Consider the following 18,467-nt stretch of genomic DNA (forward strand, 5'->3'; position numbering starts at 1 on the left):
TATTGTGTGTTCATCACTTCGGAGATTCCTGTTAATGCAAGCCTTCCCTACAGGAATATTATAAGGGAATAAATGCTCCTTGCATGGTAAAACATAAGAGATCATTAACAAACATTTTAAAAATTCTTATTAATGTTTTTGCTGCCTAACACATCATATTTTTCTTCTCTGACACTTGATAAAATACATTATATGTACATTACATGTACATTACGTGTACTTCCAGCACCACAATCATTCTTGTTTTTTTCACATCACATCTCTTTAGCATCAGCCTTTTGATCCCAAACCCACATCAGCTTGCACAGCATCATGCATTTGCATCTGTTCCTGACATATGGTTGTGTCAGTTTGCAGAACTGCACTTCATATGCTGCAGGGCAGCTCTGGGAGCTGCTGACCCTGCCACTTCCCTGGGCCCCAGAGTCCCTTTGGTAAGGGCTGTCCAACAGTGTTTTGGAGACCAGGCAGTGGGCTCCCAACCGAGCTCAGCTCCCAGCTTTTTTGCCTGACAGTCTGCACACAATGGGTGCTGCACAATACGGCCTTCACCTGGGCAGCTCAGCTGAGAATTTGTTGCACTTCACAGCGTCTATCAGTGGTAAAGTGCACCTGCATTACAGCAAATCTGGGCATATGAAAAACCACAGGCATTTTCAGCTTCATGAGATGATGCAAGAAACAACTTCCATTGTTGGAGTGAGTTAACCTGGAGCTAATATAGCCACAGCCAGGAACTCCTCTCTCACACAGCAGGAAACCTGCTGCTAGCCCTGGCCTAAGACAACATCTCTGAGTCTATCCTGGAACATAAGAAATCTTCTGTTTCTTGAAAGGTCTTAATCTACTGGAACTCTTCCACAGAGGTTTGGAGAGAGACTCTTTCCAAGCCCCAAATCCTCATTTTTAAAGAAAGATGTGAGCAGAAGAGTAGATAAAAAGACAATGTGTTATTTCCATGTCATAGACTGAAAAATGGCAGAGTCCTGAGATTCATTGCAGAGATGAAATTCAGAGGTGTTAACTCCCCATCCTTACTCAACCACCAGTTCAACTCTGTAGCAATTCTGGTGTCAGTAGAAAGAAAAACAAAAAAGGAATGTTATTAGCTGATGATGGTAAAGCAAGTCTAAGTGATACATGCTTTAAACTGGCAAAGATTGTGAAAATTCATGAGAAAAGACTGCATTTAAGGTATCAAACACATTTTTGATACTCATTTCCAAGACTGTGCTGTAAAGTGAACTCACATGAAAACACAACCACATACGGTTGGGTCTCTGTTGTTCCTGTCCAGCAAACATTTCTCTGTCTCTGATGATGCTGATTCCTATCCTGATTTACAGATTAGGGTAAGTATATCTACATTTCTAGTGATATGAACACTTGAGAAGTATAAAGTATTGGGTATTTTGGAAGAAAAAGTTTGTCTACTAAAATGCAACCATTCCATATTGGAAATAGGAAATAAAAAGCAGACGATTGTTTTATATACCTAGGAAACAACCACTGAGGCTAGGCAGATAGTAAATAACACACTGACAGCAATGCACTTGCAACACAACACGGTCAAATCAGACTACTGCCTGTGGATGAAGGTGCACACTTACCCTTATGAAAGTCGGAAATCCCTGGCCATAGTATCCAACAGCAAAATAATCTGGTTTTGGTCTTATCACTTTCACAATGTTTTCATAGAACTGTGCTTGTTTTCTCTGGAAAATAAACACGAGAGACTTTAATGACATAAACTTGAAGCAGATTGCCTGTACATCTCTTATTTGTAGCTCTAAATTGAAGACAAATCTCACTTGCCCTTTTCTTCACTTTTTATTTTAACAGATATAGAGTAATATTTTGAGATACAAAACTCTGTATCCAGTGTTTTCAAGCTCATCTTGGTGACCCTCACTATCCCACTTCTGATAATGAAATTTTGATGAAGGCCATGAATCTGCACAGCAACTTGAATTCATGGCTGCAGCACTGCCAATGTTGAAACCCTGGAATGGAGAAATGCACGCTGCTAAAGCTGGCTCTCAATGATGCTGACTTCTGGCTTTTCTGCTGTTGCATTTCATCACGTTCCCCTACATATTTACAACTGTTTATTTGCACTGGAAAGCACGCAGTTGAGAACTGCAGAAAATATAACTTTTGGAATAAATACACGCATGTCAGACGCCATCTGTTTTCAAAGTGGAATCCTTCTTCATCTCAAATGATGAAATAATAACAAATGGGCTGCTTTGGACGATCTGTTCATTAACTTATTTTTAGTCTATTACTTTTCATAAGAGAACAAATTCTGATTTTCAGAGAGGTTTATTACTGATCCCATTTGACAGATAACAGTAAATAGCAAGATGACTACAAAGACCCAGATCTGCCACACACTTCTCAGTTCAGTTGTAGCAAAACTATTTTGTCGTTTGTGAATTGTTTTAGAGCCTAATATCTCATATTGCTTAAACAAAAGAGACAATAGGGATAACAGAAAGAAACAAAAACTTATTAATTTTTATTTTGGAACATCCCCCCACCACCTAAGACTGGCTCACTGTTATTCACCAGCACCAATAAGAAAAGCCTATGAGATATGCAAGACCTGACTCATACTAGAGCTTGAGTTTTCATCCTTGCCTAACCAGGGATGAATGCCTAATGTATGTCTTTGTTAATTTTTGTGATGCTCCCTATAGTTTCTCCTGTCTGATAAACAAATAGCAGATAAATTTGCAGTGGGCAGTTCTGGATTTGCCTTATTACAAGAGGAGGAAATGTCATTTCCATATGCAGATGAACCATAATCAGTTTCTACCACTGCCTCTGTTGTAATTACATCCCTTTATGCAATCAGTGACATATTTCCTTTGGAAGAGAAATGGTAAAAAACACCTAGCAGCATTTTTGACCATTAGCTACGCCATACAAAGTGCAAATTCAAACTGCCAAAAACAGATGAAGCATGATAAAGTATAGCTGCCTTCGTGACAAAAGCTGATCACGTTCCCATGTGCAAGCATAAAGGAAGGAGACAGAAAATTAAAAACGAGGGACTCAGAGCAGTTACCTACTGATGAACGACCACACCTGACACAGGAGAGTCGTATCCAGCTCAGGAGCAATCTCCACCAGATTCCTTTCATATTGAAATGCAGAATACTCTCTATTGGAATCAGCCCCACTGTCAGCAGTGGGCAGAGGAAAACTCTTCTTGCCTCTCAAAGCACCTTAAAAACGCTTTCTGTTTTAATTCTCTACAACTTGGAGTAAAAAAGCAACATAAACCACTCTCCAGATCTGTTAGGCAGATGAATACACTCAGCTTGGCACTAAAAACAGTTAAAAAGCTACAGGAAGAGGGTCGTGCAAAAAGGATAAAAAAAAAACACAGCCTTGGAGAGCTGGAGGACAGAATGATGGACTGCACAAAAGAGAAGAACTGGTGAAGGACCGAGGAAATCATAGAAGTGAGAAGAGCAGCACTTGGCTTTAGTCCTTCCTCCCCAAGAAGTTGCTCCTGGGGGGATGGCTCCCAGCCAGGCTCAAACTGAGCACTGGTGTCAGCTGAGAAACACGGCGCAAGTAGCAGTGTGTAAATGACCAGGCAGGATGGAATGGGATAAGGCTGAAACAATTAAAAATAAAAACTGGGTGCAAAGGAAAAAACATATTAAAAAAATCTGACAGTCAAGAATTTTCTGAACGTAACTGGAAAGAAGCACCGACTCCTGTGAGCATGGCTGAGAAGTTGGGAGGGAAAGTGACAGCTGCCATTTATCTTGTTGGAGAAGAGCAAGAGAAAAATGGTGCAGGCATAATGAATGGGTTGTGTCGGGGCAAAAATAACTGACTCTAGACATGAATGCTTGGGGATTATTCATACCTAAAAAAAGGAACGGGAATGTGGAAAGACACTTGAACGAGAAAGGCGATTTTTTCCTGTTCCCATTTATATTTAAATTCCAAATTTCCTTTTATATTCCAAATACATCAGCTTAACCCGATGGCAACATTTTTCTTTCGGCTAATTAGTAGCCATTAGTAGCCAGTTATTCAACGTTTATCCAAAAAAAGCCAAGGCAGGCATCTATTTCGGTATTTGACTCTCACAAGAAAGATTTTCAATACCATTTTAAAACCTTAAGAATTGCATTCTGACAAAAAACCGCTGCAGAACTTACCAGCAGTTCACTGAGTTGTTCGTAATCAAACATTTCATTTTCATACTGTTCTGCAAGCTCTTTACCCAAGGCAATGGCCTCTTCCCACATCTGTTGGAAAAAAACACCCCACAAAACAACAACAAAACCAAATTACACACCTTGGTTAAACAACGACCCTGGAATAAAATAAATCCTTATAAAACACAACAAAAGGCATTGAAAACGCTGCGCATCAGATGTGCCACATAGCTGTGACAGCATTACCCACACGTCTCCCATGCAAACCAAGTACAGCAACTGTATTCCTTCAGAAATGAAATGATTGTTGCCAGCCCAACTAGATACCCAGCAATGTGTAAACATGGCTTGGCCAGAGCCACTCAGAACCCAGGCCTGCTGATAAATGCCGTTAATTGATTATAGTTCATCATCACCTCTCTCCTCCTCCAGTATCTACAATCTATATTAAACTGGATGGGCATCTTACAGATAATGCTTTGGACAAATATTACATTTCCCTTGGTTCTTCTCTTCTTCAACCATGAAATTCAGCAGCTGTCTCAACTGACCCAAAGTAATTTAACAATATCCTTCGGCTCTTCAGAACCCAATAATCTTAACGAGTGGAGCACCAAACATGCTTTTAAGTGTGTATTTTTCATTTTTTCCTACTTTAAATGTAAAGAACCACTCAAACCCAGAAAGATGCTTAAATTAGCACACCAGGAGACCTAGCATCAAACCTGATGATTTGTTTCTGCTGCAGAGATTTGGCTGGCCACGCTGACCTCACTTTATTAAGAAAATAAGAGTTGGAACGAGTTATAAATCAATTTGTCTCATATTACCCTTCGTCTTAATTTACATCTCCTGTCCACGCCATCTAATTCTCCTCATGTTCCTTGCCCCAGTGAAATACAGAGATGGCTGCCACTCTACAGGGCAGCAGGATGGAAGAGGACTGAACGAAAGGGCAGAACATATAGTTCCCTTGTTCCAACACAGACACCAGCCCTACAGGGAGAAGACTTTCAATCAGAGCATCCAACCTTCCAATGATCCATCATTCTTTATTTTTTTCCCAGGAAGTGGCAATTAGGAGACCAGGCAGGCTGAATATTCAGCAAGTCTTCCACTACACCAATGCCACAGAAGCAGGACTTGGAGCAGGAGCCACCAGCTTGCTCTTCCTCCTTGCTCATCTGCAGAAAAGCCAAGTTCTCAGAAGTAGGGCTCCCATCCTACAAACCCAAGGCTGGACTGAAAAGCTGCCCAAGCAGATTAATGGAGGGAAGGGTTGGAAAGAAGCAATCTGAAGAGGTGCTGTTGATGTTAGAGGAGAATCACAGAAACACGGAAACACTGAGGTTGGAAAAGACCTATAACATCATCCAATCCAACCATCCACCTATCAACAATAGTTCTCACTAAACCAATATCCAAAGGAGAGCATCGAAAGGATGCTGTAGGTGCTAGCAGGAAAAATAATTATGGAAGATGGCAGGCTCTCAAAGTAAGGGAGAAATATAGGCCAGAAACATCACAAGCAGTCGCTGGTATATCTGAGCAAAGGAAAAGGAACTTTTGAATCCTGGAGCAAAAGAATCCCCTGCTCCTAGGAGGGAACAGGATCCTTGGGCAAGTAGGGACTGAGTGGTGATTGACTTCTGGCAATTCACACAATATTTAATCCCTTCTCTGATTTTTCTCATTTCTACAACAAGTTCCACTGTATTATTTATCTAAGAGAGAGGGCTGGAATGAGCATGAGTTACTAATGCTTGTCAAGTGCCTTGAAGATCAAAACCACATTGGAACACTAATTACAATCACCATAATGAGGCACCCATGTCTGCAAGGAATCAGAAGGCAGTTTTTACGCCCTTGCAAACGCAGCTTTTGCAAATGGAAGGCTCGCAGTGTTTAATCTAATCTAGAATGATGATACAGAGTGTATTTTTATCTCTAGACAAGAATTAACATGGGCTAAATAGTAAAGGTGTGTTTACAGACATGAAGCACGTTCTCACATACTAAGCTGTCTTAATTTTGGCTCAGAGGAGCAACACACTACCAGTTTATAGAAACTAAACTAACATTTGGCTGCTCAATAAGTCAGCAAGTGAAACCTTTCAAAACCATTTAACCTTTCTTCATTTTGACTGCTGTCATCTTCTTAACTTCAGTCATCCAGAACTACTTCTGCACATTTTCATTTCACAGAAAATGGTGTTACTGTTATTCTCCTTGCCTCGGCTCTCTGCATGCCCCACACTTAACCAGTCACTCACCAAAGCTGAACCACTGCTACCATATTTTCCATCTTGAAAATACATAATATTGATAACCTCAGGCTAACAGCTTTGTAGCTGAACAAGATTTGAAATAAATGGAAATCGAAATAGTTTTAGACTTGCATCAATGCTGTAAACAACCTCGTTCAGTTCTTCTTTTGAATGCTGACCAAGCTCCACACATCCAAAGCCCACCTGGCACATGGACACTGACACTGCATGCCATTCAGTGCAAATTAATTGCATCTGGCCTATTCATTTCCCTTCCCTGTCAATCAAGACCATAATTTCTCCAGAGCAGGGGCTGTGCTTCTATGGCCCTTACCAGGAGGCACCTCCTCCAGCCCAACCAAACCCTTCTGAGTTAGGGAATACGAACATTAGAAATGAACTTTATAAATGCTTCTGGTCAGAGTCTGAAGAATGAATTCTCAGATTAAATATATAGACTTAGTTTACTTTTAATATACAAGCAGTAAACCACACAATACTAGCATCCTTCCATTTTAATAACCATTTCCTAATGCATAAATGAAGATGAATAGGAACAAAAACCAGGTATTACATTGTTTGTTTCGGACTTCAATTACTGGAATTACTCTAAACATTCTTCAGAAGTTAGTTCACTAGTTACAATACTCATGTTCTGTCACATTATTTCTAATGCAACACTTCCAAGTACAGCAAAGAAGCAAAACGATTCCCTCTCTATTCCACAGCAGATGCACGATAAAACTGCCCAACTCTGAGAAAAGACTGCTTCAGTTTGTGCCAGCATCTGGCACCTCTCCAGGCAAGGAATCTGCCTGCAAGAACAGGACTCACTTTTTGTTGCTCCCGCCTCTTAAAAACCCCACTCTGCTCCAGCATCTCTATTCTGAAATCCAATTGTCCGGCTCAATCCTCCAAAGGAATGGCAAGGAGTTGTGTTGTAAGACTCAATTTATAAAATGTCAACTGCCCCGAACTCCAGAGGTCCACGAGTCAATTAAACACTTGGCTTTTCTCTCCACTGTTTGTGCAGCTGGACTACAACACCTGCAATGCTGCTGAAAATGAAACTAAATCCAGCAATTCTTTCTACGTCGTAGCAGGAGTTGGAACTGCGTATTTAAAATACCCTGTGAAATAGTCTGAAAATGTTCTGTTTGGTACGGAGGAGATTTATTCAGGTGAGGGTTGCATGGCTGTGGCAAAGGATTCTGATAGATGAAATCTATACTCTTGAAGGTCAATAACTCCCCATCTGCTGCCTGACAGATTTCCTGCGTTGGAAGTTTTCCCAGGTTTGCCCAGGACACGGCAGGTCTTCTGGAGGAATGAGCCGTACTGGGAGCTGCTACACAGGATTTGTACAATATACAACTCATTAACACAAGAAACAATTTATCTGCAGAGTGTACCAGAGAGAGAGGTTTGCGAGAGTGGGAGGAAAATGGTTTTTATACTAAAGGAATAAGAAAAATGTGTACGGCCTAAACTAAGATGTAGGCATGAGCTGCAAATTTTTATGCGAAGGACTTTGAGAATTCAGGAGGAGATCTTAGAGAAAAAGAAGCAATTTAATTTACTTCTGAAGCCCAGATTGCTTGTTGCAAAGGGAGAACTACAGCATTCAATTTAGTTTTTGAGGATCTTCAACAGCAGCAAAGGAGAATCTTCGGATATTTCTTAGCTCATGCTGAGTTAACAGTCAGCAGAAACAAAACAGTCTTGGAGAAGCATATTATCATGCAATATTGTGAGGCATGAGGGACATTCCCAGCACTGGTTATATTTCAGATAGCATTAATTAAGCATCAGAAAGCTTAAAATTTTAAATATAGTATTAAAACAATATTTCTCTATAGCTAGCATAGCATTCAAGAGGTGTAAGATACCCCATTTGCTGGGGCATTTCAAGTATCTTGTGCTTCGTGCCTCCAGTAAAACAGTAAAAGCCTTTTCCTGTGGGCTTCATAGGTGGGAGGGATGAAGGAGATGAAACAGGTGAGGAGTGTGCATTTACCTGTTTTTTTCTTGGACAGGACCAATGCTTTCATTTTACGAAGGAGCAGCAGGAAACATTTACTCATTTACAGACTGTGGCATCCACCAGCAAACTCCGAACACCTTGTGGTTTGTACATCTTACTGCCAGGGCAGGAATGCTGTGGCTTCCTGTCTGGCTACAGAGACCACAAAATCCTGCTTCAAGATGATAACTTTGTCAATGACACCAGAGAATTTCTTGGCTTTAGAAGCACATCAGCATTGACCAACACCAATTGCTCCACAAATTTCAGCTTGTTCCTTCTTCCTTTTATTTTTGCCTCTACTTTCCCTTCTCTCTGTGATACGCTCCAGCAGTTTTCAGTAAAGTCCCTGGATTAAGGGCTTTGTTGAAAATTACCAGACTTCAACAAAACACAGAAAAAGCAAACACCTGAAGTGCAGTTCAGAGGACATGTTAGACTGCTGGGATAAGAGCAAAGATGAAACTTCTAAGGGCAAAGGCCCAGAGAGATGGAGATAAGACTGGAAAGTACAACATACAACATAGTACAGGCAGAAAAATCCAGGAGAGAGGAAAATATACATGTGCTCAAGACTTGGAAGTAGCAACTTTTCATTCTGGAAAGGAGGGACTTGAAGAGTAATGAAAAGCACTACTGATGAGGAATCAGAGCCACAGTGTCAAAGAACAGAAATTGTACCTGGAAATCCTAATTTCCTAACAAGGATGCTTGTGATGAACACTATTATTCTGTTCACAGACAAGTGACATTCAGCACATGCTCATATGTGGTCCTGTTAAATTACAAACTTCTCAGGCACTTCTGGTCTAGAAGTGGTGTATTTGTCTGCATAGCAAATACATAAAATTACACCTTCCTCTACATACACCTCAACCTGCATGCTAATACTTAAGGAGTAAGCTTCACAGTTGTTCTACACTTGAAAAGTGCCTCGAGCTTTCCTCTGGGGAAATTACCCTGATTAAGAGATCGTGATTGTCGAGAGGCTGATCTACAACAGCCTTTACCAAGAAATGCCAGCATTTTAAAACCAAGTGTTACCTTCTGAGAGATCCTGCTGTGCTACATGCCTCTGACCATGGGTACATCTCAAGGCAGCCTGGCAGGCTGGGGCAGAAGAGGAATGCTCTCACAACAGCTTTAAAACAAAACTACCAAGCTTCTTTAAGAGCCTGAAAGTAGCTCTAGAGTTGTCCAGAGTAAAAGGGCCGTTGGTGGACACCTCTTGTTAACTTTATGGGAGAAGAAAGCAAAGTAACAGGATCAACACAGAGCAAACTGCCAGGCAGAGGCAGAAATTGTTAGCTTATCAGTACATGATTCTAAAAACACACATAAATACTGTTCCAGATGTGCTACTGATCACAGAATTACACAGTTAAAGTAGCTGCTAAATTTGCAAACTGCGTAGTTAAATGCAAGAAGTTAATTTATCCTAATGTCAGAACACCCCGGCTGAGAGCATTACCTTAATTCTACTGCAGAAACCAGCCATTTGAAACTTCTTGTTAGATTTTCACATTCTCTTTGTATATTGATTTTTTTTTCCTTTCTGCTGAATGATACAAAACCTTATCACCGACTCAGGGGACCAGAAAACAAGTGAGCAAAGATCTGCAGACGGGCAAGAGTGTTTTGAAAATGAATTCTCTGCTCACCAAAATAAATTAAGCAGGAATCCCAGTTATGCAAAGAAATATGAGCAGGTGGTCACAGTGGTCCCTTCAATGTTATACTTCACCAATAAATTTTAAAGTAATGAAGATTCAGCTGCTTAACTGTGAGGAAATGGAGTAAACACAGAATTTTCAGCTCTACTTCTTTTCATTTCTGGTTGCAAAACTAGAAAAAAATTAAGAGTGGTTATTCCATTTGATAAAGATCTCTTTCCACAGTGCGCTGTGGAAATCAGTGCTGCTCTGCTCATTGTATGTGCATGAGCTGTGAGCCTGCTGCTATCACAATATAGAATTTCTAAATATTGCATTAAGATAAGAAGTAAAATTTGACCTTTGAAGCAAAGTTTCTTTCAAAACACTGATCTGACTCTGCTAAAAGCCTACTTGAATAACATGAGCTTGTAGGAGAATTCTCTAATTCTCCCAGTAAATAACATTTCTGTTTGAACTACATTTAAGCAACAAACATTGCTTTTAAATAAATAACACTCTAGGCACGTGGAAAATAAAGATGAGGTGATTGGTGGCAACCAACGTGGCTGACAAACTTGGTGGCCTTTTATGAAGGGGGCCTACAGGAAAGTTGGGGAGGGATTTTTTTTTTTTACAAGGGCATGTAGTAACAGGACAAGGGGAAATGGTTTTAAACTGGAAGAGGGTGGATTTAGACTAGATAATAGAAATAAAGTCTTTACTGTGAGGGTGGTGAGACAAGAACTCAGGCTGCCCTCTCCCTGGAAGCATTCAAAGCCAGGCTGAATGGAGCTGAGAGCAACCTGGTCTAAAGGAAGAAGTCCCTGCCTATAGCAGGGGGTTGAAACTGGACAGTGTTAAAGGTCTCTCCCAACCCAAACCATTCTATGATTCTACGAACACGCTACTGGTGTTAAACCACTACAGGAAAGAACAAGATTATGTTTCTGGAACATCCTGATGAAGAGAATTTTACCTCTCCATTGACACCCTCCAGGCATGCCGTTTCCAGGCCCTGATATGTCCCTGCATCTCTCCCTGCCTCCCATACCAAAACCATCATCTCTGTGGACAGGTAACGCCAACACCCATCCCTTCCCACCTCACAACATCAAATTCAAATTCCTCTCGGAAAAGCAGGAGCAACAACATCTCTGTCTCTCCATCAACCTCTTACAGTACAGACCACACATCCACTCTGACACTTGTGTTTTTGCCTAAGATAAAATGAGTAACTGAAGGATCGCATTAGTTGTTGCAATTGCTGGAAGAACCAAGTCCTGTAAGTTACACACATCACTTCCTTTTCATGTTCTCCGTGGCACCATATGAACATACATTCACCTTTAACAGAGCAGTTATAAATGTACCATTGATTTTTTCACTACTTTTTTTTCTTTTTTAGTATTATTATCTTCCAAGTGCTGGCAGGGTGTTCACATAAAGCACTCCATATAAAGACTCACACATTTAAAACTCCCCGAAGGTCAGTTGACGCAAACAGTGTTTACTATTCAACTTGTAAGTAAGTTAGAGAAAAGCAAAGAAACATGTTTGGACTTTTTTTTCCCCTCTTTTTACCTTGCCCTTGTCAAAGTAATGGATAATTTCTTGATATAGCTGATCTTTCAGCTGTCCTTGAGTAGCAGCCTGGTATCCATCCCGCTGGGTAAGATGTGCTGCACACGCTTCTTCTGACCACTAAATCATACAGAAAGAAAAAGTGGAAAAACGAAGGCAAATCAGAATTTATGAAATGTGTCAGCAAATTTAGGCTAAATAAAATACACATTCTTGATTCAAAGAAGTGGTATCACAGCTTGCAAATATTTTATTATGGTTGTGTAACTTGATTCCCTGGGCACAAGGACCATTTATTTCCATGCTGTATCTATAATTGGAGGCTAATTACATATATCAGCTGGAAGGAAGCTTCTTAGGAGGCTTCTTCTCCTCAGTGAGTTTGATGAGCCTGACCTTGGCCTGCTGATGGTGCAACCTGCTGGATGCATAATGAACATTAGCAGGTTTATGTTGAGAGATGCCCCGGAGCCTAGATACATCAGCACAAATGGAAATGACTGGAGGCACAGAAATTAAAAAGCTAAAACGAATTGAGAACGTTTGGAGGTGTGGAAAAGTGCAGTCAGCTTCATACAGCCTGCGTGCAAATAGCTGATTGTCTGATAAATGCCTAACAGATAAACAAGACAAAGATATTAAATGGGTCTTCCCTTAGTCCCAAGAAAACCATCTAATTCCCAATAGCTTTCTCTTGCACCTCCATATTCTGGTGCCCAGTAAAGGAAAGACACAACTGAAACCTCTGGGCTCCAGTATTCGTATCGCTTCTACATCTCCCTCCCCTCCTCCCACCAACATGCCCTAGGACCCATCTGCAGATGAGACAATACTGGAGCCTTCTCCCCAGACAGGATACTAACACTATATCCAACCTCTCCAATGCTATCTATTTTCATGAGGCTAGCAGGAAATTAATACCTAAGAGACTCACAAAACTCCATCAAATCAAATCACACATCTCCATTAAATCAAATGAAACTTCATAGATTGAAAAAGAGACAGGGACAGGTGCTCCAATATGGCTTGTTGCCTTAAGAAATGAAGTTAAAAAAAATAAAATTAAAGAACTGTTCACTTTCATCTCTGAAAAATCAAAGTCACTATAGAAGGAGGACTGGCCACAAAAATCAAATAACTTTTGGAATAGAAGAAATCTGTACAGAGATCATCAACTCGTAGATTTCTTCACAGAACTGCTGCCATATCATCTGGTTTTACCTCCTACGTCTGTTTGTAAATTTCACCCAATTATTTTTTAATTTGGCCAACGTGTTCATATTTGACTCAAACAGCGCTCATGTTTCGTTACAGCAGCACCTTGCAGAAACACATTCTGTCACTGTTTGGAGATGAGAGGAGCTGAACATTGCACCCCGGCCCTGGCAGCACATTGCAGTGGCTACAGACTGCCCGCTGTAGGTATGTCAGGCAGCAGCTCTGAACTTTTATAATCTGTTCCTTAGCCAACCGCAGGAGGCTCTTTCATATCATCTCCCTCCCCTGAAGACAGTCATTCGATGCAAATCAAATGGATCCCTTTTTGACAAGCCAACCACAGAGCACTTGACATTTCTTGCTGACAGAACCTTCCTTCATTTCTCCTATAGTTTATGGCTCTCTTGCAGCCTTCCCGTTTTTACATTCTTCCTAAAAAATCACAATGGAACTTTCCAATCGACCGATGACAGTACAGCTTTGTGCTGCAAGCCCATGTTTATGGAAGAGATAAACTTCAGCGAGTCTCCAATGCAATGGCATTTTTTTCAGTTGACTAAGAGCCACCATCTTTTGTTTGTGGGGTTGAAAATTAAAACTATTTTATGCCATAAAGTCTCTTTTCCAAAGTTTGTATCATCGGCTTGCAGCAACCTGGAGAAAATGATGAGAAAACGGCGTACTTGCAAACCTACAGGTGAAATTCTTCAAAGCTCTCAGTCCTGACCTACGACTGATCCCATTAAAATCAATCTGATGTAACATATGAGAATGATGAGTGTCACTGAAAATCCTGTCCTCGAGGTTTGAAAGAATAGCTCAACTGCTTGAAATTACACACAGCATGATATGGCTGTAACTCAAGTAGCACAGAGCTCCTCCACCCACTAACTTGTACCACGATGTCACAGGAGACAGATCAATGCTCTTCTGCAGTACAGTATTTCCAACCTATGAAGTATATTCAGAAACAAACACCTGCTTAGCAATGAAAGCCTACAATAAAGATTACCCTTATATCTGCCATTTTCTATTGGTTCACGTCATAATAAAATAAAACTGGATATTTCTTTCAAGTAAATTAAAAGAGTATATTAAGGTAACTCATCCAGCCTCTGAAGATTTTCTGTAAGAAAAAATGAAATTGGCTAAGCTCTCATTTATAGTCACATAAAGCACATTGACCAATGAGGCAAAGATATAAAGGGTAAAAGTCGGAATGACCTTTTTGGCACCACTCATTTCATCATTTTTCATGAAATGCAGCAGGTGGGAAAGGCAATGCTGTACCTTCTCTATGAGGCTCACTCTTACAATGCCTGATAAGCAAATATCACACAACTTGGCAGTTGTGTTGTATGTCTCCAGTAGGAACATGAGACATTTTATTGCACAGGCTCAGTCAGTTACACGCTCCAACTTCTACCCACAGGTGAGAACCTACACCTGGCTGCATGAATGAAGATGCCAAAGCTTTCCCCCAGCTCCTCATACCTCTGAGATGCATCTCAGCCCATAATATTTCATTATCAAAGAAGTATCTGCATCCAGTAGGCTGTGTCCAACAACTGTCCTTGCTTTTAATAACACATAAAGATACTGCTTCTGTGCTTTTACTCTCCAGACCAATTTTACTCATTCTCTCTGAGTAACAATGCTCTATTCATTTTAAAACATAGTAAATATATTTCAAAGTGTCTCAATTTAAACTGCACAAGTATGCCCTCATCATACTTAGTCTTCTCACAGTTTGGATGCAGTTTACTCAGTTTTGAGGCACAAGTAATTCCTCATACATCCTTTAGAAGTGCTTGATTTAACGCCCTCCACTTCTCAACTTCTCAAAACAGACATTTTGCACCACCAGTTTTCCTGAGATTGCTCAGATTAAATCAAAGATTGCTAAGAACAATTCACAGCATGGAACAAGATACACTTCCTTACAAAAGGGGTTACTATTAGCATAGTTTCTGTAATAATACTTAAGGCTTACAAAACACTCACTGTTGGCATAAGAAACAAATGCCTCCACACACTGCATAATTTTGATATTTAAAGGAAATTTATATTACAGCTTTTACAGTTTTTAATGTGTGGTCTTTACTTGACTGTGCTTCCATTCATATCTATACTTACACATATTTATACACTAATGGCAGAGAGTTTGCTTCCTGCACACTGAGGAATTAATTACACGTGCAAAACATTAAACCGAAATAAGAAACAGCACACAGATATTAATCACTGTAAGAGCTGGTTGCAGGAGTGACAGAAACACACTACTGCTGGTTAGTGCTAGAGTGATTTCCAAGCCTTGCAATGTCAGTGCTTACCTTGAGAAGTTTGGCATGCAGGAGCAACGTGTAGGCAGCTTCTGTATAGTTATCACATTCTTTGTGCAGGTCACACAGTTTGTACAGGTACCTGAAAGTAATAAAAGCATTCCTTCTACAAACAGTTGGCTATCAAATGTTACAAATTAATTCAAAATAACTTGCTCTGGAGACTACAACAGTTCATCTCTGCCTTTAAACATCTCAGTACACCTGGGATGACTTCTCAGTGCCCATATTTCTGTGTTCAGAACCACTCAGGACCACCTGCATTTCCACTGAGCTTTTCTCCCAATGACTTGTGAAAAGCAGTGAATTCCATACACAGGACATTGCTCTAGTTGCTCTGTTAGAGAAACAAACAAGTCTGATTCCTCAACTTCTATATCATCAAACCTCTGAAGGGGTTTATCTTCCTTTGTTTGTCAGCTCTTTAAAAAGAATTTAAAAGAAGTTAAAACTATTTATGTGTCTTTGATAGGAGTTTGTTAACAGAATTATGAGACAATTTGAGTGGCAGATGCACAGTGAGAGCTTATCTTTACATCTCTGCCAAGGAGGGCAACTTGCTGCTCACGACAGACTCGTGCCTTTAGGTGCATGTCCAGTTCCCAGTCCTGCCTTTTGTTAGATATTATTCATTTCTGCACTTTATTAAAGCAATAATTAAAACCATTTAAACAATAGGAAGTGAGTTTACTAGAGAAAAGTCTTCCAAATAGATAACAAGCATCTGAGAATGAATTCATGAATAATACTTAGCTACCTAAAATAGCAGTCAGAGAGAAGCTTCATCACTGCAGCACAACAGTCTAGCCAATTTTAAGCCGAAGTACAAATAGAGGACTAGGAACCCTGAGGTTTACAAAAAGCACAACAACGTATTACCATTTTCACTTCGTGTGAGAGAATAGATTTTGAAGCATTCCTAAAAGCTTTAAAGTATCAGTCATCATTATTATTTAATAGCTCATTTTACCCCAAGTCACATACTTTCTACCTTACTAGGAAGGAAAATTGTTTCTTCAGTCAGTTTTCTTTTGACTTACTTCTGTTCCTCATGTGATAACATTCATGCCTGCTGACGTGCCCATCATAATAAAACTGAAGAAGTTGGAGGAGGGATACAAAAAACAATCTCATGTATTTAACTACAAACGCTCACTGTTCTCAGTGAGGACAAGCTTCTGAATGTCCTTATGGTCCACAGAAGGGATGCTTTTCCATTACATCTTTCCTTTCATTCCCAACTGACTGCTTAATAAGATTTTAATTTTCTCCAATTTTGCTACACTCAGTCAAGCAGATTTTTGTCACTGGTCATGTTTACAAACCTTATGTACATTTCTTCTCTCTCAATTTCCTTGTAGAAATTCTGGAAAAAAAAAAAAAAAAAAAAAAAAATGTTACAAAGTCTTTGATTTCACAGTAAGAAATGCATAAGGAACATGTTATGAATTAAAAATTCATTATTGGGTGGCATCAACCTCAAAACTGCAAAACAAAATCTGCCTCTAGTGATAGAACCCAAGTTATTTAACTTACGAAATCCAACACAGTGATGTTTTGTGATGTAGCACATTAGGGCTTCTATCTTACTGAAAAGGTTAAGAATTTGCAAGAGTATTACCAGTAGATATTTGCTTCTGGCATTTGCAAGCCACGCATCATTTTCCATTTCAGTTGAAATTTTGTAATATACAAAACCCTGATTTTTAAGAAACAGTTGTTCTACAGATTTAAAATTCCAAACCTTAGCTGAGCAATACATCACCTGCTCCTGGATTCTAATAGTTTCCTTTGAAATAAAATGTTAGATTAGTGTTATTTATCTGGTTTCATTCTCATCATTCCCTTCAGAAATGTCTGAGTGCCTCTGGTCTTGAGATAAACTAGTTAACACTACAAATATTGTAAATACAGGATATGATAAATTGGGCAAGATATTAAAGGCTTTTCTGAATCCAATTTAAAGTTTGCCTTCAAAAGGTAAAAAAAAAAAAAAATCTAAGAAAACAAATTACAAAGAAATTTATATCCTCCACTGAACTGCTATGTGTTTCAGTGCTAAATTAAACCAGTGTGAGCAGGCAGTAGAACATTTATGAGCCAAACAACAGCACACGCATAAGCCCAATACAAACTCATCCCCTTCGAGGAGATCCAAAATGTGTGATGGAATCTACACTGCCGAGTTGCAAAGGACCAGTTTTTCAGTGCGCATATAATTTCAGATGAGCCAACTCTCTAGTTTTGGGTTGAACTCAAAAGACAAACTGAAGCAAATGGAATGACACTCCCCAGAAAATTCTCCTCTCCTATTCTGCTTATTATTCTGTGTTGTCAGAATGAGCTTCCAGCACCATCCCTCCTGCAGCCTGCCCGCTCCTTTGGCTGCACACATACTTTGCCAGGGCTGGCAGAGGTAGGAACAAGCAGCCAAGGGAAAGAGAGGGCTTTTATTTTGCTTTAACATCAGCATTGGCTTAAATGCATATCAAAACCTCTGACTTAAGCTATAGTCGATACAGGCAAACCTAATCCTGTGAAAGCCTGTGTATTATTAAAGGCCCAATTAAGAACTCTTTTGAGACCTCAAGTGGGAATTACGCTGAGCGTTGGCCCTGGGTCAGATTTTGCAAAGGCATAAATTTCACTTCAGGTGCATGGAGAATGATGAAAAGACTGTATTGGCCCTGGAGGGCAAACGGGACTTTCAAATCAACCTCAGGTTTTAAATCATACCTACTGAAAACTAAGTGAAGTTCTGCCCCGTGACGCTTTCATCCATTTTCTGCAGACTTGGGTGGCAGGGCTGTGTGTGGGGAACTCACCGTGATTTAACTTGACAGCAGTACATCACCCACAGGATCTACCACCTGCAACCACCTGAAGAATTTTGATGGCAAAAATCACCATCAGGAGACAGAGAAAACAAAACCAAACCCTGCCTGTGCCATCAGATCCCCTGTGGCTGCTATGGCAAGAATTACTGGGAAGAGTCTCAAGAGCGTTAGAATGAAAGGAAAGATGAATCCATTCACCTTCCTTAGGAAATTTCCCTAGCTTTATACATTGCTGTCATGCTTCAGAGCATGTAGAGTGTGTGATTTTTTATTTTCTACCTTGCCTGGTGCTAACTGCAGGTTTCTGTAACTCCAGTTCTGATCAGGAGGACACGGTGCCTTTCTGCAGCAACCCAA

The 18,467-nt window shown here is 40.1% G+C and overlaps 1 protein-coding gene across 2 annotated transcripts in view; it reads right to left on the minus strand.

The window, feature by feature from the left end:
• DOCK1 (dedicator of cytokinesis 1) overlaps positions 1-18,467 on the minus strand; it is a 273,286-nt gene that overhangs the window by 39,174 nt on the left and 215,645 nt on the right. For both annotated transcript variants that reach the window (XM_052677007.1, XM_052677006.1), the window contains exons 36-40: positions 16,599-16,639; positions 15,265-15,355; positions 11,714-11,833; positions 4,188-4,277; positions 1,611-1,715 (exon numbers count right to left, since the gene is read on the minus strand). In XM_052677007.1, coding sequence (XP_052532967.1) covers positions 1,611-1,715; positions 4,188-4,277; positions 11,714-11,833; positions 15,265-15,355; positions 16,599-16,639 — 447 coding nt within the window. The remainder of the gene's footprint in view (positions 1-1,610; positions 1,716-4,187; positions 4,278-11,713; positions 11,834-15,264; positions 15,356-16,598; positions 16,640-18,467) is intronic.

This window comes from Tympanuchus pallidicinctus, unplaced genomic scaffold, assembly GCF_026119805.1.
Source record: "Tympanuchus pallidicinctus isolate F22 unplaced genomic scaffold, pur_lepc_1.0 scaffold16, whole genome shotgun sequence".
Taxonomy (NCBI): domain Eukaryota; kingdom Metazoa; phylum Chordata; class Aves; order Galliformes; family Phasianidae; genus Tympanuchus; species Tympanuchus pallidicinctus.